The sequence below is a fragment of the Trachemys scripta genome, chromosome 14, assembly GCF_013100865.1.
Source record: "Trachemys scripta elegans isolate TJP31775 chromosome 14, CAS_Tse_1.0, whole genome shotgun sequence".
Taxonomy (NCBI): domain Eukaryota; kingdom Metazoa; phylum Chordata; order Testudines; family Emydidae; genus Trachemys; species Trachemys scripta.
The window spans coordinates 11,764,269-11,788,991 of NC_048311.1; the positions used below are offsets into that span (position 1 = coordinate 11,764,269).

Consider the following 24,723-nt stretch of genomic DNA (forward strand, 5'->3'; position numbering starts at 1 on the left):
TGCTTGTCTTCAGTTAGAGGCAGGTTGGCTCTGGGGAAAGTTTAAAAATCCAGCATGTTAATAATGGACACCTAAGGAGGTTAGAAGTATCACAGAGTGAATGTAATTGACAGATGAACGTGCATGCAAGACGGCGGTTTCTACACAGCCCTGACCTCTTCCTCCTCCTCCTTCCCCCTTTCTGTGCCACATATCTCACTTCCCATGAGATTCGTACCCTGGCATCCCACTCTTCACACCTGCTCCCTCCCTCCCCTGTGCTCCTCCCTTGAAATGGGTGTGTGTTGGAAGCTTGGGGCAGCATCTGTGCTCCATCCACATCTCTGCTATTGCTATGTCGATCCTATGCATTTTGTCTACGCATTTAAGCCACAAAGTACTGTGAAATGAATGAGGTCAGCCCTGTTGTGCCTACACACTGCAGCACAAGAATAGCCTCTAGCCACGTCGCTGTGTCCCCCCAGCGGTGTGCAGCACCCGCTAGGGCTTTGTCCATGGCTTGCTGTGGTAGCTAGGCACAAAGGGCTGAGCTGAGGCATGCCCTCTCTTCTCCCCTCTTTTCCTCCTTTCTCTCCAGCCCCTGTACTCTTCTCCCTGCCCCCAACTGTCGTTGGAGCCTGAAACAGCCTCGTGTGCCCGTAGACCCGATCCAATCTGCTGCTGCTGCCTTATGAACAGCCTATTGTTGGGTGGTGGGATTGTGACAGAGGTAACTCAGCCAATCATTATAGTACCGTTTCCTTTGCAAATTGCCGTTCTGTTGGTTACAGTGTTTGACAAGTCCTTCATCTCTCCTTGGCAAGCAGAGCTGTGCAGGCATCTATAGAACGGGGTGGGAGGGACCCTGAGCCTGGCCGGCTCCGAGCTTTAGGAACAATGCAATTAGTGGTATCATGCGGGAGATCCGCAGGAGCAGCTGGGCTTGTGTTCTAAGATCAGGGGAGCTAAGAAGGTTCCTAATGCGTAAAGATTTTAAAAGCTCCAGCAGAGCATTAGCCCACGTGCCGGTGTAAGATTAGTTCCCTGCAGAATGTTGTTCCTTCACAAAGGCAGCGTTCCTGTCCAGACCCCAGGGGTCGCAGAACAGTCTGGGTAACTCCAGCTGAGTGTGTCTCTTTTCTTCCTTTTAATGCCTCTGAACCAGGAAGTACAGCTGGGGATCCTGCTCGTTTGAGAAACCTGGGTTCAGATCCACTTTGGGAAACAATTGACCACAACAAGTGATCAGCTTTGCTATAGAGGCCCGAGAATAGCAGGATTGAGGTGCACTGACAAAATCGTGTGGGCAAAGCTTTGCCCAGTGCCTGTCTGGGGTACACCTGGCATTAACTCGTTGTTAACCCCCACTGCTAAACTCACCGCCTTAGCTGACATATATCCCCAGTTAATCCAAAACAATGGAAAAAACATCTCTTTAGCCATAAACTGGGATTTCAATTGGAAAAGCCTCCCAGCCCAACCTTAACTAGATCACTGCCACTGCTGTCTACAGAGGTACTCTACCCTGGTGGGGATAGTGCATGGGGATGAGAATAGTCTTGCTGTTCATGAACACTCCATAGTCCATCTTTCTCAGAATGTCCCCCAGGAAAAGAGATCCAAGTCTCTGGAGTCTGCTGCGTTCCAGGGAACTCTAATGACAGGTGAGTGGCGTAAGGCACAGATTCCTTGTGTTCAGGTTACTCGGCTATTTAGTTGAGGGGAACAGGTGGAATTTGGGACATAGGTTGTCATTGAAGTAGGTCCGTTAAGCTGTCTCTTGCAGAGTAGGTTAGCAGTGTTTGTTCACGGATGTTTAGCTGAGTTCTGATTGGGTTTAACTCCGTTGCGTTTCCCACGTTTCTACCCTCCAGGTGCTGTCTGAGAATTTCCTTTGTACTGTTTACATAAACTGTTTCCATTTTCCTCCATCAGGCGTGAAAAGGTCGTATTCCCCACATTGTTCATGGGTAATTGGATTCATTTGGAGTGATGAGCTGCATGCATTGCATGCTTGGAGCTGGAGAATAACCAGTAGTCAGTTCTACTCACTGCACGGGGCTAGCTCCTCTTAGATTTATGATCTAATAGTCCATTAGTGAAACCTTAAGGCCACAGTTTTTGTCTGATCACAATCTCTCTCCCATCATTACATCAGACAAAGTGTCCTGGTATCATGTGACCTTTTTCAGACTCAAGAATGGGAAATTGGGAATTGAATGCAGCTTGTGCTCTCAATACAGTTAGAGATGCATGCCTTTGACTGAACTGCACACACTGGTTTTGCTTTATACTGGCCTGTATTATCTCACTGCAGATAAAACTTCCCGCTCCTCTAGTGTCCTTCATCTGAGGATCACCAAACCCTTTCTCAAATGTCAGCTCATTAAACTTTACACCACCTTGTGAAGCAGATAAGTCTTATCCCTGTTTTATGGTTGGGGAAACAAGCACAGAGGTGAAGTGACTTGCCCAAGTCATGAGTAAGTGGCAGAGCCAAGAATAGAATCCTGCCAGCTCCCTGGCTCTAACCCTCCCGGGCTCCTTCCTAGGTGTGTATAACCTTGACAGAGTGGAGGGGCTTGTCTTCCCATGACCTGAGTGCTATGCTACCCAGGGGGTCTCCCAAGCCAGGCAGGTCAGACCAGGGGCCAGACTAAGGAGCAATCCGCTGGTCCTCCAGGTTGTGGAGTGGGGGTTGGGGATAAGGTTAACACCCTTTTCCTGTAATAATACAGTTGTGAAGAAAGTCTCAAAGAAGCCCTGAAAACACACAAATGATCACAGGGTTAAAGGGACCTGGTCTCCAGCTGTTGTTGCTAGTCCCTGTTGCCGCTCCCCCAATGTCTGCCAGTGTTATGCTGTTCAGCATTTGCTGCACAGCAGACACCGAATCTGCACCTTTTGCACAAATATCTGGAACAAAGTCTTGGCCAATGGCTAAGCAAAGGTGCTTTACAGCATTACGCGTTCCTTGGTCAGAGAAAGCCACTGAGCAATGGCCGGGGAGTCTCTGATGCTCTTAGGGTTGTTGCAGTTGTAGGCTCTAAGATGGGATCAGGATGTCCTGGGAATAGTGTCTATCCCCAGACAAAGCCGATCACTCTCAGCGGGGCCAGCATGTCTACGGAGACCATCTGGATGTTTATATGGAGGCTTCAGTCAGATTGTCTGTCTGTTTTTGAAGGCTCTTGAGCATCCCCTTGGGAAGGATGTCAGGGAAAATGGTCGATTCCTTTTGATTAAGTCTTAATCTGGCACAACATGCGGACCCTAAACTGGCTGCATGGATGGCCTTGGGGGTTCAGAGGTGGGTCAGGAGCTTGGAGATCTGGGCTCTATTCCTTGCTGGGCCACAGATTCATTTGTGCCCTTGGTCAAGTCACTTAACCCGTATGCCTGTTTGTCCATCTGTAGCATGGAGATGCTGGTCTAGCTCACAAGGGTTGTGAGGATTAATTTGCTATATTTGTAAAGCACTGAAAGATCGATTCCCCCAAATTAAGGTGCTGTGTAAATGTAAAATATTGCTTAAAATGCAGATTAACCAGTGAGGAAATACATGATAGGATAGGAGAGAAGTTGCCAAATCAAAGGAAGAAATTAATAGCCTAAGATCCTGAATCCGTCCCTGTTACCTCCGTCTGTCCGAGATCACTAAGGCCTAGCTTTCCAAAAGGGACTAGGGATTTTGGGTACCTGACAGGAGCCTGACTTTCAGCCACCGCCCTCGGACAGTACATCTGCACAGCAAAGCTCCCAACCTGGGTAGACAGATTTGTGCTGGCAGAGTCTGCATGGGTGTGCTAGAAATAGCAGTGTGGTGCTAAGGCTTGGGCTGGTCACCTGAGCTCAGACCCAGGGGGATGGGTGGCCACCCCGAGCCTCTGCTGGGGCTGCAACATCCCCACCGTGATTTTTAGTGTACTGGTGCGAGCCCCGCCAACACAAGTGTGTCCAGCCAGGCTGGATGGTCACTCTCAGCTACAGCATTGGCATCCCCTGAAACTCAGGCTCCTGTGATGTCTTCCATGAGGTCCTCGGGGAAGAACTAGAAATGCAGCGGGACTCCTGGAAGGTTTCGGTGGACAGCACTTGCTCGCACGTGTCCTGCGCTGAGTAGCTTGAGGGCTCACTGAATGCAAACTGCTCTGGGAGCATCTGAGAAGCTAGTCTGAAAAGAAGGACCTAAAGGGCAAATGTGAGACCCGATGGGTGTCTTGTCAGTAAGAGAGGATGGATTGGAGGGGTCAGGCACAGTATGCAAGCACTGGTCTGCTCACTTTCACTGGTGGTATTACAAATGTTTGTGATCAGCACAATATTTTAACTTAAAACAAACACAAAGGGGGAATGTGTTCAAGACCGTACAGATGGATGTTGTCTCGGTGCTCTGAGCTTAAACACCAACTTCTGGTATCTTCACAGTGGTTGCTAGTTTTTGGAGCCGTTCTTTGTGGCAGTCTTGTATTCCGTCAGCTCTGTGTGAATCAGAGCAACAGCGTTAGGTTTATTTCTATAACGAGATCAAGCTAGGGCAAGCAGGGTCTGAACAATGCCATGAGAACCAGTTCCTTGCTAATCCTTGGAGAGCTGCTCTGTATATCTTGCCATACAAATATTTTAGTTATCAAAGGTTCTAAAACCTGGAAGAGCTCCTAAACAAGAGCTGGAGTTTTTGCCTCTTAAGCGGAAAGCAGAGTTTGTATGTACAGGACCCACCTTTGGTGTAATGTAAAGACTAGTTCTCCATCTTGCTCAGTATAGTATACTGGTGCCTTATCAGATACTTATCGTTCATATGCCACCCTTGCTTCTAAGCTAGCTAGTTAATCAGTTTTGCATTTGTTAACCAATGTCAAGATTGTGTATAAAGATACAGGCATTCTTTCTCAAGTCTCGCCAATGCCTTGGCATAGAGCAATCCATGGAGACTGTCTGATTCAGTTTTTACAGATTCAGAAAGAGACCAGGCACAAAGAAGAACAGAAGGCAAAGGACTAGATTCCCAGGCTCCAGAGTGCAGCTGATGAGTGTGTAGAAAGGCAAATAAAGACTTGGCAGGTTTCCATATCCAGTACAGAGTTATCGATAAACACCTGTCAATCCAGCTGGGCTCGACGTCGTCATCTTTTGCAGAACTCCCAGAAAGGTGTCCCAGTAGATGTCAGATCTTTGAAGGTGGGGCTTGTGCAATTGTCCAGAGACACCTTGGCCAGCAGGCCGGGAAGGTGGGACGTCAGGTTTCCACAGCAATGTTTGAGTTCACCTGTCCTCATGCAGAATGAGCTTTTGGGCGCTAGTTCATGTTCCTAGAAAACAATGACGTCCCTGTGTAGCGTGGACATGCCTGCCAGCCCAGCAGGCCCAGATACAACTAATAAAACATGGTAGCAAAGGAAGGGCAGCTGGGGCACCCCCGAAATGTATGTCTTGGGAGCTGCCGCCTGCCAGGCGAGTTTGGTAAGGGTGTCTGTCTCTCACACTCCACCCCACTGTGCCTGCCACTTGCTGCGCTGTCTTGAAATGCATTTGTCCTATCCCAGCCTTCCTCTGTACCCTGCTCCGAGATGTGATGGCCAAGCCAGCTCGGTCCCATTGTCTCCAGGAGTAGTTTGATCTGGAGATAAACTACTACTCAGCCTTCACTCAGCGCTCAAAAGATTTGCGGGGTCTTGAGCTGAATGTTTTTAGCGTGCCTAGAAAAACACAGGAATTGCCAGAGCAGCTCAGAGCCAGGGTCCATCCCTGTGCCCTGCCTCTGACAGTGGCCAGGCAGATGCTCCATAGGAATATGTATGCACCCTGTAGTAGAAGGTGGGGGATAATCTGCCCCCCACATTAGGTCTCCTCCTAATCCCACAGAGAGTCTGACACCCTGACGCATGAGGTTTAATGGCTCTTCTAAAGATGCTAGTACTGCACCATGGTTTAACGGGTCCAGGTGTTCGCTAGGGTAAGGGAGCCAACCTATAGTACGAGCCGGACCCCTCCCGAAGCACCTTTTCCCAGCTAGAGGCCATCGCCAATAGCCATGGCCGTGTCGCCCTGACTCATAGGGCGTGCCGAGGAGCTCCTACCCCCGCTCTCTTGTTCTAGTCTCTGCAGGGGCTGGACAGGTAGTGCCAAACCTCCCCATGTAACAGGGCATTAGCAGGGAGTTGCAGACATTCATGGACTTGGGAGCTGAAGCCCATCAGATTTCCTCGAGGTGTCGCCTCCCACCCTCACTTCCGGGAAGGGCAGAAGGGGAGTTAGGGTCACAGGAAGACCCAGCACGGCCTTCTGCCTCTCGATGTGGCTGCTGGCAGAGCTAACGGAGTCAGATACTCTCTTGATGTGGATAAGACTCACCCCGAGGTGTTGTAGCTCCCGCCCGGAAGCCGCCTTCCCCCTTAATGTCCTGCAAAGCCAGGGATGGCTTGGCTCAGTTCTGGCACTGGTGATTCGTTTGGGCTCTGCCACATCAACAGCTCATCTGCCCAGGACGATGCGCTGTCAGGGGGCTTCTGGGCCTTGCTTAGCTACAGTGGGGAGCTTGCCGAAGGTCCCCGAGGAAATGGCAGGACAGTACAGGGCACCAGTGGATAAGAACCAAGCAGTATTAAAAGGGGGTAGCAAGTTGCAGGGGAAGGTCTGCTATGGAAAGGGCCCTGAGTGCTGCTGAGAGCTGAATTCTCCCATGCTGGCAGCCTCCGCGTGCTGACTATAACGCACTGCAGCAGTAATTCACTGGACGAAGCCAAATTGGAGAAGTTTGCATTTCCCAAGCCTGCAGAGCTTTGTTGCTCAGCCCTTCCGCCGGGCACAGATCGAGAGGAGACTCTGATGTTTCACCTCCTTCACATGGCAGCATTTTCCCCAGAGGGCTGCATCCTGGCTGCTAGATGGCAGACTGACTCCAGAGCATCTTCCCACGCAGCGAGAGCTAGCCATTCTGGGGAGCGTTGCGTGGCTGCATTTACGGGCATGGCGTAACTGGCCATCCACAATGAATGTGCCTCACGAGATTCAAGTGCCTGTGTGTGAGACAAGGACAGAGGCAGCATGGTCGAGTGGTTGGAGCAGAAGACTGGGAGTGAAGAGAGCTGAGCCCTAACTGCTGCTGACTCGCTATGTGACCTTGGACAAGTCACTTTCCATCTGGAACCCAGCCGGGTTTCTTGTGTGGAGCGTTACCCACTCTGCGTCGTCTTTCATTGCTAACCCATCCCCTGGCTTTTAGTGTGGTGTTGGGGTTGCTGTTGAGCTGACAGGATTGTAAGAGTCCCTTTGTACGCCAGTCTTGGCTGGACACTGAATAACCCTGGCTCTGAGTTGAAAGGTGAGCAGTTAATCTTCCCAGCCTGGGATTTTCACAGTGCTCCAACCAGCAATTTGCTGGCTCTTAGAAAAACTCAGTCCCGCTACTGTGATTTCCAGAGCGGGCAGAGCTGTTAGCACCTCAGTAGGAGTCTCAGGGCAGTTCGGTTGAACCCAGGATCATAACATTTGCCAACTCAGTTCAGAGTATTGGTTGTGACCAATCTCTGTAGTGCGGTAGGTGAAGATACCTCTTAGATGAACCACCCCAGAATGAGAACACCCTGCGAGCCTTGAAGAGGAGCTGGTTGATCTGAGCAGGGGATGTTGGAAATGCTTTGATCCTTGGCGTTTCTCCAGCAGTGGCCTCGTTCCCGGTGATGATCCTCGGCCGTTTATTGTAGCCAAAATTCAGCTATTTTTACTTCAGTCAGGAGAGAGCAAAGCCCTCATGTTTTAAGGCACTTTGTCCCTCCCCTCCTGCCCTAACTCAGCAAGTTTCAGGAACTGCTTCCTGTCCAGCGGCAGTTTGGAATCAAGTTGGTTTTATGGCCCTGCAAATTGGGACATGCTGTGAAGATGTAATTCTGCCCCTAAGATCCCATCAGTGGGGGATCGTGTGTCACTCAGCCATGTTGTGTATTAACTCTTCTGAAATTCCATTATGGTAACACTTGGAATGTAAAGCTCAAAGATCAGGAAATTAAAACGCAGATTTTCATGATAACATTACCCCTGGCTGCACTGCACATCTTGCATATTTCATGTTACATCCCGGTGTATGTTAATGTAAATACCAATCCACTTAAACAGCAGCCTGGGGACCGAAAACATCTGCCATCCCCATTGGAGCAGGGTGTATATGGCGAGGAAAACTTTTTGACTTTGACTTTTGAGTATTTAAATTGGTAAATTGATTTCCCTGGAAGTTTTTTTTAACCAAGAGAGACGATCACAGCTGTTCTGTTTGCAAACACCTCCAGTAAGAGCTGGTTAAAGGTCGGTGGAGTTTCCGGCTCTGGCAGTGTACACAGGAACATCCCCGGCTCATTCCAGCACCGCTCAGAAAGTTGTTAGAGCCTCTACAGGGTCATAAAGAATCTTTCTGTGCTGATACCTGTGCACGGAGACTCTTGTGTATATTGTAGGTTTTCCAGACAGAGGACAGCTATGATACTGACTTGGCGTCACAGCTGGCAAACAGTGTAACTCCCAAAGGAGTAACGATTGCCAGTGGCTGTGGACTAACCTGCACTGTGACTCTGTTTTAGTTCTGCAAAGAATGATGGGGCCTTTTCCTCAGCGAGTGTGAACGCCGTCAGTGCTAAAGAGCAGCCATTCTTGAGCTAGGGGGGAGCTGCAGGAAACCAGCTGCTATAATGGTATTATCCGCTACAGTGACATCAACCAATGGTGTCTGTTACAGAGACTTGACTCAGCCCCTGGAGCAGACAACCACCCCGTCAATAGAACTCTCCAAATTCATCCCTCCCCCGGTCGCTATGCAGTGGGTCCTCGATGGCCCCTTTCAGGAAGCTGCCAAGGCTAAGGAAAGCTAGATGAGGAACCCATTGCCACTGAATCCCCAGGATCCTCAGTAGAACCAGAACTTTCAGACGCTGGGTGTTGGCCTGTCACGTAGCCCTGCCTTGGGGAGCTCTGAAACTCTGAAAGATGGTCCAGCAGTCAGTGCTCTAGCCTGGCACCAGCTTCAGCGCCACCACGGGCCTGGTCTACACTAGGAAGTCAGGTCAGTATAACTGCAGCGCTCAGGGGTGTGAACAATCAGACCCTTGAGTGACACAGTTAACTCCACCTGGCCCTGGTGTAGACAGCACGAGGTCAACGGGAATTCTCCTGCCTCTCGGGGAGGCGGAGTACCTGGGCCGACCAGCGATCCCCCTCCGGGTGGCATAGGCAACCTCTTCAGCTGCAGTGTTTTCAGTGTAGACAAGCCCCCAGCCTTTCTGTGTGACCTTGGCAAGTCATTTAGACTCCATTCCCCCCTCTGTACAGTGGGCGTAGTAACGCTGCCCAGTCTCCCATGGGGGCGGGGGGTGTGGGGATGAGACCAGTAAAGATTGCCAGGTGCGCAGATACTACAGTGCTGCTAGAAATAGCTTAGCTGGAGTGAGATGTCGCCATGTGCGCCCCAAGGAAAGATTTGCCTCTCTTTCCAGAGGATGTGTAAACAGAACCTGGAGCTCCATGTAGAACCTCAGTCCAGCACCATAAATTGATGAAGATCCAAACTAGGAGAGAACTGGCAGAGCCTGGTCAAATAAAAGCCACGCCAGGGCACGTGTGGAAAGTGCCAGCCTGGAGCAGCTCCCCCTGTAAACCTCTGTGGTTGTTTCCTGACACACCAGAGAAAAGCTTCTCCCCACTTCCCCGGCTGATGTCGGCTTTGCAGAGGGAGCCCCTCCAGCTTCTTAGAGCTCACAAGCAAATGACTGCCAGGTGGTGTTAGATGGCGCCTTTGGGCTTGTCTGCACACACACTGACTGCGCAGCGAGCCGGGCTGGGCCTCTACCCTGCGCTAGCAGGCCATGCACAACGTGGACCCTGCTGCTGCACACTCGCAGGTCCCCGTCATGCTTGGTCTACCCCGCTTTGAACCGGGCTGGGAATAATGCATACTAAGCGGGAGCACAGTCCACTGGGACAGTTAGTGCGTGGCAGGCGGTGCAGGGTAGATCTACACCCTGGCTTGTCATGAATTAAATGTTTATGCAGACAAGTTGTTTTACATCCTGCCCTGTCTCCATAGCAGAGAGCGCCGGATGGGAAATCTATGGACCAAGACCTAAGGGGCCAGAGCCCCCACCAAGAAAAATTTGCTCTTTATAGCAGGCAGTAGCAAAACTGACGCCTTTTTAATAACACATAGCGGCTGCTGCCTTAACTAACCCATCAGGCTTTTTGTGTGTGTGTGTGTGTGTGCGCGTGCACTGCTCCCCATTACTGGATGGAATCAGACGCGCTCTGCTGTGTCTCATATACCCTGTATTGCTGACAGCTGAAAAAGATTCTCCTTTGGAGCCAGGGAGCTTTAAGTTCTATCCCCTCTGCTGTGTGCAGTTCGGGGTGGCCATGGCAGGCAACACAGTGACCACCACTGTATGCAGTTCTTGGGGCAGCACATTTGTTACAGGGATCCTTGAAATATAAATGCTGCTTAGAAAATACCCAGCTGTTTCCCAGGGAAATAGTCTGGAAGCAAGAGCTAAACCAAGGGGCAGCTCTGCCTACAGGCTTTAGCTGTCCCGGCCTGCTGGCTCCAGTGAGCCCATGGGGAGGTGTGATGCTTGAGCTGCTTGGTTCAGATTGTATCTGATGTACAGATCCCTCGGTTGTGAGGCCGTGGCCCAGTGAGCGTGTCCAGTAGCTGGGTAACGTTTGAGTGCCTGGCGCTGGGAGCCTGTTAACAATGGGATGGTGCATGCTTCCAGTGCCTGGCACTATGGCCCTGCGTCTCCCCAGTGGGCAGGGACAGTTTCTCTCACAGTGGGATGTAAAAACCCTGGGCAGGAGGAGCCCAGCCCGCTGGAGGCTGATCCTGACTCTCTGCTCAGGACTCCCATTCAGCACAGGACTTGCACATGTGCATAACTTGAGTCGTCCCATTGATGCCTGGAGCTCAGGACCATGTGCTGCGGCCTGTGCCGAAGGGAGGCCTGAGTGACAGGCGGATGGCTTGCAGAACAACACCCACCCTCCTGCCTTAGCTGGCTAGCTCCCAGGCCTGGCACGTAGCCTTTTGTTGTTGCGGCCCTTAGCATGTCTAGGAAAGCCGCTGGAAGGAGTCTGGCTCCCACCTTCCAGCTGCCGCGCGGGGTGGGGATGCAGGTACATCGGCCACAGTGTATTGCTGTATTCCTCATTTACTAGCCTCTCTTGTCTTCTCGCTCTTTAGGACAGTAAACGGCTTTGACCAAGGCCCACCTCCGGGCATAGGATCCTCCAGACCCTCATCAGCGCCAGGCATGCTTCCTCTGAGTGTATGAACAGCCAGGAGGACTTTGAACCAACCCTTTTCTCAAACAGGAGCCCCCCAAGAAAAGAACTGCTTCTGAGTCCTTCCTATTAGCATCCCCTGCTGGACCTCAGCCTGCGTTGCGGTGTGGAGCAGCGTTGGAGCCGGCCCGCTGCCTGGAGGAGTCCCAGCACACGCACAATCCTTCACTCAATGTCAATACAGTTTATTTTCTCCTATTGCTGTAGTGGACGTTCTCTAACATGGTCGCACTCTGTTGTGGGTCACACCAGCTGATACGTGTGTTCTGTCTCACGGGATGCAGGAGTCTCACTAGCCAACAACTGATCCTCAGCCCTTCACATTGTACCTTTCTTAACTTAGGTTGGATAGGATGCAAACGTTGGCTGAATCTGTATTTACAGCCCCTCTTCCCCTAGCAGCCTGGCACTTAAGCACACGCAGCCCCACAGTTTCGGTATGGAGGGAACCATTTTTGAGGGATGCCAGGTACGGTTTAGATGTGTTAATGCTATTGGACAAATGCCCTGGGAAGGAGACACCTGGCCTCAAATGACTTTAACTCTCCTTGAACATTAGTGAAATGTTCATGCATCTAAAGAGTCTTGCTTTTGCTACTGTGAGACACCACTAATTGTGTTGGCAATGCTGCCAATGCAATAGGCCCCCTAAAAATGTGTGAGCATTTAGCCAGTGTTCAGATCTGTGTAATATAGAACGACTTGACTTTACAGTGCCACCAATGGGCTTCTGTGACAGTTTTGGGCCACTCTGTACCTTGTGGGTCTGCAAAGCGATGTATTTGTGCGATTCGCTGTCTCTCTCTGTGCCTCAAAGTTGTTGGATTTTAAAAAGGACACACAAACCAGCCAGTGGTTTGGTCCATGGGTTTAAAAATCTCCCTCTCCAGTCTAGACCATCCCACCTCATTTGGCTTTGTGGATTTCATTTGTAAGAGCCAATTGCTTTATTTACAAATGCCAAGTAAAACCATTTGCCCAAATGGAAGGGAAGGGGTGGAGGAGAATCACCACTTAATGTTAGGGGTTTGTACGTCCCTTTTTCCTGTGCATCCTTCGCTGCATTTGACTGTTTACATTTGTTTTATTGTATATAGGTTTGTAAACATAATATCTTTGCCTAAGATATTTGTACATAACTTGGGCTTGGTAGCTTTATTTATTCAGAATCTATATGGCATGTTTAAATAGGACAGTGTATCATAAGACAGTGGCGATAAAGATCATGTGGTTTAAAGAAACAAAAAGCGAACTTCCAAAAAATAAAGCTCTTTTAACGTGGAACCAGTGGATTTTGCAGAAAAGAAGGTGGAGGCTGTTTTGTGGGTGATTTTGGGGTGGGCAGGTTCCTCACGGAGACGCCCACTGCGGGAAGTGAAGATGGACAAGCTGGGCTGCCATTTCAGGTGGGGTTTTGTTCATGCCACAACAAACCGGATTCATGCACTCTTAGAGATGCCTGTCGCCACAATTGTATGTGAAGTGTCTTTTCAGCAGTGTCTGAGCGACCCGTTGGGAGTCCTACCCTCGCTGCCCTGGGCCCTCCTCGGGGCTTTGCTGGGTTAGGAATGGACAGGGAACCCCAGGCCGGACTGGCTGCTTAACAGAGGTGGCCTGCTCTGACCGGGGGCGGTGACTGAGCTCAGTGCTGGACTCTCGTGCTAGGAAGGTGCCCAGGACCAGTGATCTCTTGGATGAGGGGCACTTACGTGTGTGGTATGAGGTAGAGCCGGCTTAGCTAAACAATGGGCTTGGGCCTTTAGCAGATCTGGGCCTCTGCTCAGTTTCCCATTGCTCTAGCTGCAGCAAGCTGAGCTCCCTCTGCTCACACAGAGCAGTCACATCTAGGAGCGGAGAGCAAGCTGCTGCTCTTGGCTCCCCATGGGGGGGGGGGGGGGTGGAAGCAGTGCAGGGAAGTGGAGCTGCTCCTTCTGGGGTGGAGCAGAGCGTCATTCACTCTCACTGTGACGCTAAACGGCCAGGAATCTGCAACAGCCCTGCTGGGGTGTGTGAGTGGCCACGTGCTGCTACTGCAGCTGATCATCTGCCTCTGAAGTGACCAGGTGACACAAATCCAGCCCCTGGGACCCCAGGCTCTCAGCGCTGAGCAGAGAGGGCTGGGCAGCTCTGTGCTGAGTGACATGAGGGGGTTCATTGGACTGCACAGTGCTCTGTAGCAGTCTGCACTGGGGGGCTGCCCCTCCCCCTGACAGCCTGCAGGGAGGAGTCTTGCCCTGGGGCCCAGCTTCAATTAAAGCTGCTGCACTGTTTTTGCTGCTAAAAGCAGAGTGGAAACTAGCCAGCAGGCATCTGTACTTAGCCTTTGTGCTCAGCGCACTTCCCAAAGCCGTGCCCCTGATCTCAGTGCTGGGGGAGCCATTTCGGAGTGTGCCTGGCTTTGCCTGCAGCGATTATGGCTGGGCACACAGTCCCTGGCCCCACCAGTCCTAGTCTTTCTCCCCAAGCAGTGTAGGTTGTTGCCTTTGTAGCTGCTACTTCACGGCAGCCAGGTAGAACTGGCCTGGCAGACAGACAGATGCACACCCAGCCCAGCTCCCGTGGATGCATCAGGCAGGACAAGGCCTAGCCCAGGGAGAGGGTGATTTTCACCCTGCTGCCAGTTCCCAGCTTCCAGTGGGGCTTTGCTCTGCCAGGCAGCATGCAGCAGCCCTTGCTCCAAGGGCCCAGCTCCTGCCACCTCGCCGTGGAGCCAAACCTGATGCCTCCCACCCTGCGCAGCCAGGCCCTGACTGAAGCACACAGCATTTCCTGCTGGTGGGGTTTGCTGAGGAAACCTGGGAAAGAGCCTCACTGTGAGCTGGATGTGTGAGAGTTAGTGGCCCTGTGTCAGTCTCCCCCCACACCCTGCTCTGGGCCCCAGCCTTTGGTCCTTGTGGTGGGAGGGGCTGCTCTGTGCCCCCACAGAGCCTTTGGCCTCAGCCTGGCTGGACTTTACCTGGCCAAGAAGGGGGGATGCCCACACAGCTCAGTGCTCTGGCAGGAGAGAGGCTATTACCCCTTAGCTGACTGTAGGGCAGGCTCTTCTCCCAGTGCAGGCCCAGGGGCTGTGCAAACACACCTCTGCACTGTGCTCGCCATGGCAACCCTAGCAGGCCAGCTCCAGTGGGCCCCCTGCCATTAGAGCAATGGTTTGTTCAGTGCATGGGGGCTTTCCCACCAGCAGGTTAATTATGGCACCAAACCCTGACCTGGGCTGTTTCCTTCACAGCAGGGCAGGGCCACAAGGGATTGACACCAGGACCGGCAGCACTAGCAGCTACTTCTCCCATCCCTTGCAGTAACACTAGGCGTTGTCCTCTGAGTACACACAGACTCCAGGTTAGCCTCACTCTAGAGTCTGGGATTTTGGAAAGGACCAGTTTGAGTCGGTACCAGAGATTCTGCAGCTCCCCCTTGCTGCTCCTGGGACACTCTGAGAAGAACACAACAGGTGATAGATTTGCTGTTCCACGCTGGGCTTTATCATGTGCCCAGCAGCTCTGCTGCCCTCTTCTGGCATGTTTTAGCTACTCCAGGACCTGCAACAACTTTCTACCAGCTGAAGGACACTAGAAAGCCCTTGGCATAGGAAATGCCAGACTGCCTCAGCTCCATATCCTGGCTCTGACAACAGCCAGCACCAGCTGCTTTAGAGAAAGATACAAGGACCCTGCTGCTGGTAGTTGAGAGATAAACCTGTCCCAAGAGAACATTTCCATTTAAGCAAGTTGTGCTCACCTGTGCATGCTGCCATACACAAATCAAGTGAGCCCTGAAGATTAACTGTCACCTGCAGCTAGTCCCTCTGAGGTGTGGATTTTAATACCCACCACTGAGCCCCACATCCTGCCACAGGGAATGCTTCATTTCCCAGGAGCCAGGCAGGATTAGGGGGTTCCCATGCTGACAAGTGGAGTAGAGCTGCAAGCAGCACCCCTGTTCTCTCCCAGTGTAAGTGTTTATAGGCTCAGAGCAGGAGAGAGAGGGAGGGAACCTGAGCTCCTGCTGTAAGAGTTCAGTTCCAGCTCACTGCCTCACATCCTTGAGTGGGCTGGCCCAGGCTAAGTGCTGTTGTTCTGTATTGGGTGCACAGTGCAGGGTGAAACTGAGGCAGCAGCTCTCTAGGCACACTGGGCCACGCTTGTGAGGTGCAGGGTGCCCCTGGCTCTGCTAGGGGTTAAGAACCTAATGCCTGGGAGATGCTGAGCCCCTTAGTCCACAGCCTTGGGCCTGATAAGGTGATAACTTTATTCCACACCTGTTTTACTCTGGTTTATACCATTCCCACCCCACTGCTTGACATGTGGGATCTGGGTGGGGAAAGGATAGCACTGCTTTTTGATCGAAGTATTATCAGTGACTGGAAGAAAAGGTTGTTGAGAAAGCTTGTCCATGACCAAGATCAGGCTGGTGCAAGCAACCAAGATGCAGTTTAACATGGCCAAGATCGAGCTTTGATAAATTGAACAAGGCTCAGTGACCACCATGAGAACTGACAGGTTAGGAAAAACATGCCTTAGATTGAGCTCCTGGAGTCTCTCACTATGTTCGGTTAATGGGTGATTTGATCAGTCAGCCAGTACCTACTGTGGAGGGTTCATCAGTCTAACAGACAAGGTATAACAAAGATCCAATGTCTGGAAGTTGAAGCTAGACAAATTCAGACTAGACATAAGCTGCACTGTTAGTTAAATAGGGATGATGATTTACCATTGGGATAGCTCACCAAAGCTTGTGGTGGATTCTCCATCACTGGTGATGTTTCAATCATATTTTAGAAAAACAAAAACATTCAATCATAGCTATTGGACTTAAAGCAGGAATTAATTGTGGGAAGTCCTATGGCCTGTGTTATGCAGGTCAGTCTAGATAATCACAATTGTCCCTTCTGGCCTCACAAGGCATGAATCCCCTCCAGACAGAATGACCCCACTTGCTGTATTCAAACTCCTGCTTGTGCAACAGGCAGCATGCCATATTTGGAGTAAGGAAGTCCTACAAAATCACTACACCAGAGCTCTATTGTAGCCGTTATTTCCCCAGACAACTCCGGATCCAATTCAGAGTCCATGGCTGGCTAGCAAGGTCTCTGAGCACGGGAATCAGTGCTCCGCTCAGTTTTTGGTCCATGCATCACCTTTAAATCAGCAGGCTCATCAGTCTTTGGCAGTTGCAGCGTGGAGCCAAACGTTCTCTACATTAAGAGCAATTTTGTTCTCCACCTCTTGCTGTGCTAGTAACTTGTACTTATGAATCACTGTGTATACTGGCCACGGCTTCAGCTGCTAATGAAAATGTTATACAGGCCACATCCCATCTGGTTCCCTGCAGGAACAGGAAAGGTTTTGAATTAAAGCCACCCACCTGCACTGTGGTTAGGGAACAGGGCTTTGATACATAACAGACACCTCTTTAAAGCCCGTGTGCTGAAACATTACAGGCCAGTCCTTTCAAAGGCTAATTTGAATCTAGTGATAAGTCATGGGCCAGCTACACAAGTTTGGGGGGGGGGGGGGGGGGAGCGGGGAGATAAGAGACCCTGAGCTGTGTCTTCCCTGTATGAATTAGTATGTTGATGGCCATTATCATTGAGGACTTCAGTTTATCTACAAAGGGTTTGTATAGGTACATTTATTTCCAAACGACATCAGCTGAAGTCAATAGAAGAATCCAAGGTCTATTTTGGGGAGACTAAGCAGATCAACCACACTTCCATCCAGTAGGGTAAAGGCAAACTCTTCCTTCAGAAGCCCTCTTCCAAAGATTAGCTCACCTCCTCGCTGATAAAGTATGCAACCAACAGTTCAGGACTCCAGTGGGAATTGCCAATGGATATTAACATGGAGTTCTTACACTGGAAATCTGAACTTCACCATCCAGAAAGACCTCAGCTTCAGTTAAAGGCCAGAATGGAGACAAATCACTACAAGAAGTGCACGGATGGTCATTTATAAAACAGATTCAGGTGGCTGCAGAATACCATGCATCTCCCCACTTGTGTATTTCTATTAAGTCCAATGATTGGGCATGCAATGAAAAGAACCTGCTAAAACTGGACTGGTAACCATGTCAAAAGCACAGAGCACCAGACAGGCCCTTTATATACTCTATACAAATCAAAACAGACTAGCTAACAGTAAGAAGGGAAACAGCAGCCACCAAAGTCATATTCTTGTTTATTAGGTCTATGTAGGCCTCAGGTGCTAACTTTTCTTGTAAGTAAATGGAGCAGGCATCAGTATCTATAATGAATAAATTTATTGTCTTACAAAAATCATCGTCTAGAAATATGGGTATACAAGAAAACAAGATATCTGCAGTCAGATGCCTGGTGGTCAACAGCCAGTTCAATTAAAAAATATCCAAACGCACAACAAAACCTTTGTAACAGATGTTAAAGCTTTTAACCCAAAGGAAAATCATGTTTTCAAGCACATTGCAGAGGGATGAAATTTCATAGTTAACACTGATTCATTATCACTGAATATCAATACCACCACTTTGACTAGAGAGGTACATGATATGAAGCACAGTCAAAAATTAATACAGTAAATCATTGTTATATAGGCAAATTATATATGTAACATTGTCTTAGTACTGTAGTGTCTAAGGCACTTTCTGTAATGTCGGTTTTTCAGCTATTTAAACAAAAAGAATGCAACTACTTGGTGTAACACTGTTCAAAATAATAACCAAAAGAAAGAATTCACATCCACTGGCGTGTCAACTCTCAGGCAGGCAATATCCATCTTTTAACCTCTAAACTACAGAGACTCCAAACAAGCCAAAAACATAAGTACAGTACAGATGGTCCTGCTGATTTAGGCTCAACAGCTGGTAAGTGAGCCAGCTCTGTGTTACACAAGGCTGGCTCGGGTATTTCTTAAACCTGCATCTCATGGCTGTGAAACTCCCTCATGTCAAGAGGAGCAGCAGCTATTCAGCTCCATGTTCTGAAGACTAATCAGCCAGCAGTTAAGAAGTAAATTCCCATCCTGAGCCTCTGTTCCATGTTTATTTTTTCCATGTTACTGGTGTTCATATTTTACTAGCCTTACTATGTACAGATGCCTTCGGACTGATATAGCAGGTCTGTACAGATGCGAGGTATTGTCCAAATGAAGAACGGTGATACTATTCAATTTACCTGTAGTGCACAAGCACTAATTGATGAAGCAGATGCCAAGAACACTTCAAAATGATATGGCAGGTTAAAAATGGATACTAAGCATTCAACCCTAGATTTCCCTCTGAACACTTCCAAGGCCTTTTCACAGTTTACTTGCTGATTGTGTGTTGCTCACAATAATTAGGAGGAAAAAAAAGAGATACGGGAGCAGTTTGGTCTTCACAGTGCGCCAACAGATGTATTACAGCTGAGGGCCATGTGAGCACAAAAGAAATGGAAGGGTGTTATCTGTACAACAAAGCATGCATAGTAATAACAATGGGTCTGCCCCAACCAACTACCGCTTGGGAATGAAGTTTCTGAATTGATAAAAAAGTTGTATCTTTCACATGATGCTTTATAAAATGGCTTTACAAGGAATATCTGGAAAAGAGATGCACTGAACAGAGACAGTTTACTATATATAAAAAAGCAGTTGTACCTATATTGAAGCAGGGTACAGTATGGTGAGGCTACAGAGCCTTAAGACATAGTTGACCTGTGATAAGTAACCTTGTAGCATGCCAATATTACATAAGGCAGATTCACGGCCACAAGGCAGTTTGCTGGTCAGGTAAGTCCTTTGCATTCCACTATGTGTAAAAGGTCTCTGCATGCTAATGGTGTGACACGGCTCTACTCGGTTTGGGCGGGCTGCGTTTCATTGATGTCACTGCCTTTGCTTTCTGCATCGTCATCAGAAAGTTCCAGAGAAGCACCTTCAATATGCAGCTGGCGTCTACCAGATCGACTTGAAGGGAAGGTGATCGGGCCACCCCTCCTAGAAAAAAAACACCAAATGATTGCTGAATGCAGGCCTGTGCTCACTGTCTAGCCTGTGGAGTGAATGGGTCACCTGGAAAGCCACCAAGAGGTATAGGGTGGAACTCAGAAGTCCCACCAAGTCATCCATCCTTCTAGTCACTAAATGTCTGGGCATCCTACACTAAGGAGGGTCCTGAAACCTTCACTGGGGCCAGTAGTTATGCCCTCCAAAGACACTTTGTAACAAAGGTGTTTATTTCAATGCAGACCACCTTCCCAAATGTCATGTAAGCCAGAAGCAGGGCAAGCGATGGAGTTTAGTACATTTGTGGACATTTGTGGCCCCAGATACAGGAACATTAACAGCAGCAGGAAATGGGCTCAGTGCTACAGTACATTAATAGTGAGAAACACTGACTACTAGCTGATGTTTGATTTGTGGACAACTAATGCTGTAGAGCCCTGCAACCCGACCGGAGCCGGATGGGATCCAAAGTGTCAGGCTTGGGTCAGGTCAGAAAAGGTTGGCTCTCCTCCCCTGCCCACGGGGTTGGCGCCGCAGTGGCTGTGCACCTCACGCTAGCTGGCCATCACTACCTCTTGGCACTGCAGCACACACATAGCCCAGCAGAGGGTGGTGGGTGGCAAGGCATGCAGCCACCAATGCAGTGAGGCCGACCCCATGGGCAGGAGGGGGGCAGCGCTGATTCGGGGGGGGAGAGGGGGAAGAAAAGAGGGGAAGGTTTAAAAATGAGGCCTGAGCAGATCTCAAAGACGCTGTACGTTATAACGAGATCTGAGCTCCTGCACTCCAGCATGACAAGCAACTCCTTTCGTCTGCACTGCCACGGTCTTACAGCTGGCCAGTTCAGCTGCTCTTTGCCTCTCGCACGCTCTGCTCTGTGCCTAGCTCACTCAGTTCCCCTCCCCCTGTACTTCAGACCACACGTCTGTCGGTGTGCCAGAGACCCATTCCCAGAGAGGGTACTGAGCTGGATTCCAGTCAGGACAAAACCATTTATTTCTGCCATCTGTCACTTACATCAACAAGGAGCTGAGCCCCCTCACTGACCCTTACAGCATTTCCACAGAGGTTGGAATCAATCATTCGGACTAAAACCAACCCACCTGTCAGAGCTAGAGCCTGGAAGGTTTGTAGCTGACCGAGTACAAGGATCTTCATGAGGATTTACTGATATTTCCCAGCGTAGACCCTGGTACTCCAGATTCCAGTTTGAAGTTCCTGTGACATTACTGGCTTTGCTATGGCACTTCCAGACTGCTTCTAACAGACCCTGGCATCATGGAAGCCTCCCACCATGAGAGCGAGTTCCTGTAGCTACTTTAAAGCTTCACTGGGGTTTGTGAAGACCTAGGTAAGATGCTACCTGTGCTCAGAGCTCCTTCCAGGGCCCAGGCCCGCAGATCGGCTCTGCTTACCTCAGCCTGTTTTTCAGAGTGCTGACTTCCCGGCTAAGGCCCTCATTGACCTCCGTGGCATCGTCTAATTCACGCTGAAGTTTACGACGGGAGGCATTCACACGTGTCGCTTCCTCTTCAGCTTCCTCCAGCTGGCGTTTGAGCTGCTTCATCCTGGCATTAGCCTTCTCCATCTAGGAGAGAGAGCCAGGTTGTCAGCACGAAGCTCGACTAAGCAGAGAGCTGAGCAGCTGCAGCGGAGTGAAGTTTTGGGGTAAGGCAGAAAGGAAAGAGCTGAATTCTCATCTTTCACATTCAGCCTCGCTGGGGATTTTGATCGGGATGGGACAGAACAGGTCCACGTGTCAAAGTGGGACTCTATCCTAGCCAGATGTCTCCTGAGTGAGTGAAGCTCCTCAAATGCATCTTGTGGAGCCCAGAGTTTAAGTGACCAGACTATCATGCTATGCAAATCTCCAACTGAAGAGCTGCAATTCATACTGAGAGACACACCAGCTGTGTCCTACTAGGTCTGCAGGGTCTGCAGGATGTAAAGGAGAGGCATGGAGCCCACGGTGGGAGATCATCCACACCTGCCAGGTGCACAGTTCCCTCCGCCTCCAGTCTTGGCAGACCCACAGTGCTGTACTGATTGCAGTTTGGGAGCCTGGTGGGGTTGCTGATGCCCAGTCCCCCAGCTCGAGTAGGTGGGAGCACCAGGCTACACCATGGTGCCCATGCACAGAGGCTCCACCCACCAGCAGCTTGCCTGTAGCTGCTGCTGGTGAGGTGTTTGGATGGGAGTCAGGGCCACTGTGAAGGCCCCTCTCAGGTGGCTGGGGAGACCACAGAAAACACCGTCTGGGGGGGATGGAGGAAGGAGAAAGAAGGCCCGCGAGTTCCCAGCAGAAGCAGACAGCATAAAAAGCTGTGCAGCTGGAGACAGGAAGTACGGAACTACCCAGCAGCTCCACCTGGATTTGCGGAGGGCTGCTGTGAAAACTTCGACCTTGGACTATATTCTCATTGGGACTCGTCGTTATCAGCAAGCATTTGAACAGGGTTTGTTTTATGTCTGGTGTGGGGCTTTTGCAGCAGGAATTTCCGGGGAGTATTCTATCCTCCAGGTCGATTGCAGAGCAGCAGTTGTATCTGAGGCTCTTCCCAGAGCACGTCTGCAGGAGTTTGGGTTTGGAGCCTGGCTGTGCATCTTTGCTTACCTGTTCTTTGTACTGGTCTGCATGCCGACGCTCATCTTCCACCTGCATGAAGACTTCTTTCAGTTTCTTCTCTGTACGACGTACCAGCTTGTTAGCAGCTGCTCTTTCCCTAAGAAAGCAGAGCAACGTTAACCTCAGGATTAATCAGCCTGGGAATTTTACACATTGGTTCACCTTTGGCAGCGTTCTCTTTCCAGAGCACAACTATAACACATGTGGAGTTTGGTGTTAGCACGTCCAGATCTGAGTCACACTCTGGAGCACAAATGGGTTTGATTTCTAAGTACCTTTCTAAAATGTTATCTTGTAATTGTGTTGGTTGTAACTGAAGGATCTAACCTGTCAGCACGGGAGCAGAGCAGGCTTGGCTGTCCCAGGTTAAAACTAGGGGTGCTTGTTCACTGTGGTGGGGCTCAGTTGCGGTGCTTTAACAAGGGCATCTGCTAACCATCTGCAGAAGAGAGATGGTTTATGGTCCTCCCCCACAGCTAAAGTACAATAGTGGATGGAGGGAAACGGACTGAAGATTTAGAGAGGATGGTCTTATCACAGGGAGAAATTATGGTACTAAAAGAGAATGCTGATTTTTTCCCTGGAGCCAGGCTGCCTTGTCCTTGGGCAGGACATTAAAAGCCATCCTTAACTCAGAAAAATAGCCACAATACCAAAAATAATGAAATTTTAATGGACTGTCCATTGAACACACTTCCTAATTCAGGTTGAGAGAGGGTTGGGGGGGTGAGTGCTATCAAACTGCCGAGGTCTGTGTCACTGGCTGTGCAAGGTGCTTATACGGCTGCACCACACTGTGGGATCCACTGTATTACCACAAACATCACAAGGAGGCTCCACACACAGCTAGGCTGGGGAAAGAACCAGTTCAGCAGTTTCCTCTGTACCGTGAATTGACCTTGAAACCCAAATAAGGTGTACACAATGTAAAGCCTCAATCTTTTTATGCTGTTCAGTCCAAGAGTGTCCCTTTAGCAACTGAGTTCTAGCTGGGGCTGAGATGGGAACATTTAGTACCTATGAGAAGTCCTGCTAGGGCCATGGAAGTTTCAAATAACCAGTGTTGCCTGTATTAACTTGGAACACCAAACAACCATCTCTTACTTTGCTTCTTGCTCAAGCTGTTCCTCTAGCTGCCCAATCTTAGCTTCCAGAGCAGAAATGGTTGCCTTGAATTTAGACTTCACAGATCCCTCCAGCTCCTGCAGCTTGGCTTTCAGTTCTTTGTTTTGTCTCTCCAGCTGCTGGCGTGCGTTTTCACTCTTCTGGGCAGCACTCCGTTCTCCTGCCAGCTCCGAATTGAGCGTATCAACCTTTGGGAGGGCAAGAGCAGCCAGTCATCTGGCAACATTCAAAGCCTTCATTCATCTTTTATACGGTACACTTAAGGGAGATAAAAGTGCCCAAAGCAGCATATGCCAAAAGGTACTTCACCTGCAATGTGGTCTTCCTAAACCGGTCATTGAGGAGTTCCATATTGCTCTGTTCCTCTTCCAGTTCTTCCTCCAGCTGTGCAATACGGGCTTCCAGACGGCGCTTCTCATCCAGCAAAGCTGATCTGGAGGGTGAAAGAAAGTGTGAGGGACGTTACATGGTCCAACCAGGTAACACTGTAATTACCTCCACTTGCTTTTAAGAACTCAGCAAACTCTCTCCCGATGCTGCAGTGCCTATGCTAATCATTCCCCTCAATCAGGGGAACAGTGAACCAAGAGGTCAGTGTGGGGCATGCAAGTGCATTAGTAGAAGACACAGTCATTGCTGCTTGTAAACAGCCTTGGACAGGATGACAGTCCGTTTGATGACTCACTTTCCAGAAGCACTGTTTGCAATCTCATCAGCCAGCTCATCCCTCTCTTGCTCAGCATGGCGACGAGCTCTTTCGGAGGCAGCAAGATCCTACATGGGGTGACGAGAAGATTCATTTGCTTATTTAATACACAGACTAAAATAGCACTGGTGATTTCAGAGCTCTGCAAACATTCATTCAGCTCCCCAATACCACTAGGAGACAGTGAAGTGCTAGTATGTGACTTCCACATAGTGTCACAGTCAGCAAAAGAGCCAGGAACAGAACGCAGGAAGCCAGGCTCCCTCCCTTGTTCCAACCACTGGCTCACACTCCCAGTCTGTCGCTAATGGCTTCTTCACGACTGCAGTGGATTTACTACCCTTAACCCTAAATGGAAAATATACTGTAGTATTTTAGATTGGTCTTTAATTATGTCAGTTACCTTCCAGCTCTCTTAATACATCGATATCTTGAATTGATTTTATTATTATTCATACTGCATTACTGGTTTCTCTTCATGGAAAGTCTTAATTTTTGAAGCTCGTGAAAAATAAACACCCCCTAAACAGTCATTTACAAAGCTACAGAAGAGTCTTTGTTTGCCAGATGTTACAATAAGCATACGCAATCATGACAAAACAAACTAAAAGGCACAAGCTTCTCAGGTTCTCTGTGGCCCACAACTTAGTAGTTAGCACAACCAGTGTCAGGAAAACTTCAAATATATTCTACAATGCTTCATTAGTATATTTTCTGTATCCAGATTATGAGGCATTAAAAGATTCCTGTGCATTTACTGATCTAATTCTCTATTAGTAATACTGATGTTCTGCATTTCAAGAACTTTCCATCAAAGAAATGTCTGAGCACTTTGAAATCAATACAGCCTCATGTCCCCTCAGGGGGTAGGAAAGTTATACATGTGGGGAAACTGAGCATGGAAAGATTAAATAAAAAGAACAGGAGTACTTGTGGCACCTTAGAGACTAACAAATTTATTAGAGCATAAGCTTTCGTGGACTACAGCCCACTTCTTCGGATGCATATAG

At 49.5% G+C, this 24,723-nt stretch overlaps 2 protein-coding genes across 13 annotated transcripts in view; one reads left to right on the top strand and one right to left on the bottom strand.

The window, feature by feature from the left end:
- Positions 1 to 12,602, top strand: part of NDEL1 (nudE neurodevelopment protein 1 like 1) — a 44,660-nt gene extending 32,058 nt beyond the window's left edge. For 4 of the 7 annotated variants that reach the window (XM_034789689.1, XM_034789690.1, XM_034789692.1 and 1 more), the window contains 2 exons: positions 578 to 709; positions 11,198 to 12,602. In XM_034789689.1, coding sequence (XP_034645580.1) covers positions 578 to 674 — 97 coding nt within the window. In that variant the 3' untranslated portion in view covers positions 675 to 709; positions 11,198 to 12,602. Of the gene's footprint in view, positions 1 to 577; positions 710 to 1,914; positions 1,950 to 11,197 lie in introns of all 7 variants that reach the window. The other 3 variants (XR_004648156.1, XM_034789695.1, XM_034789694.1) reach the window with 3 other exon arrangements.
- A 4,935-nt stretch (positions 12,603 to 17,537) lies between these two features.
- MYH10 (myosin heavy chain 10) overlaps positions 17,538 to 24,723 on the bottom strand; it is a 154,808-nt gene continuing 147,622 nt past the window's right edge. For 3 of the 6 annotated variants that reach the window (XM_034790037.1, XM_034790036.1, XM_034790035.1), the window contains 6 exons: positions 23,693 to 23,781; positions 23,317 to 23,440; positions 22,987 to 23,195; positions 21,871 to 21,979; positions 20,672 to 20,844; positions 17,538 to 19,247 (listed from right to left, as the gene is read on the bottom strand). In XM_034790037.1, the coding sequence (XP_034645928.1) occupies positions 19,103 to 19,247; positions 20,672 to 20,844; positions 21,871 to 21,979; positions 22,987 to 23,195; positions 23,317 to 23,440; positions 23,693 to 23,781 (849 nt within the window). In that variant the 3' untranslated portion in view covers positions 17,538 to 19,102. The remainder of the gene's footprint in view (positions 19,248 to 20,671; positions 20,845 to 21,870; positions 21,980 to 22,986; positions 23,196 to 23,316; positions 23,441 to 23,692; positions 23,782 to 24,723) is intronic. The other 3 variants (XM_034790034.1, XM_034790032.1, XM_034790033.1) reach the window with 1 other exon arrangement.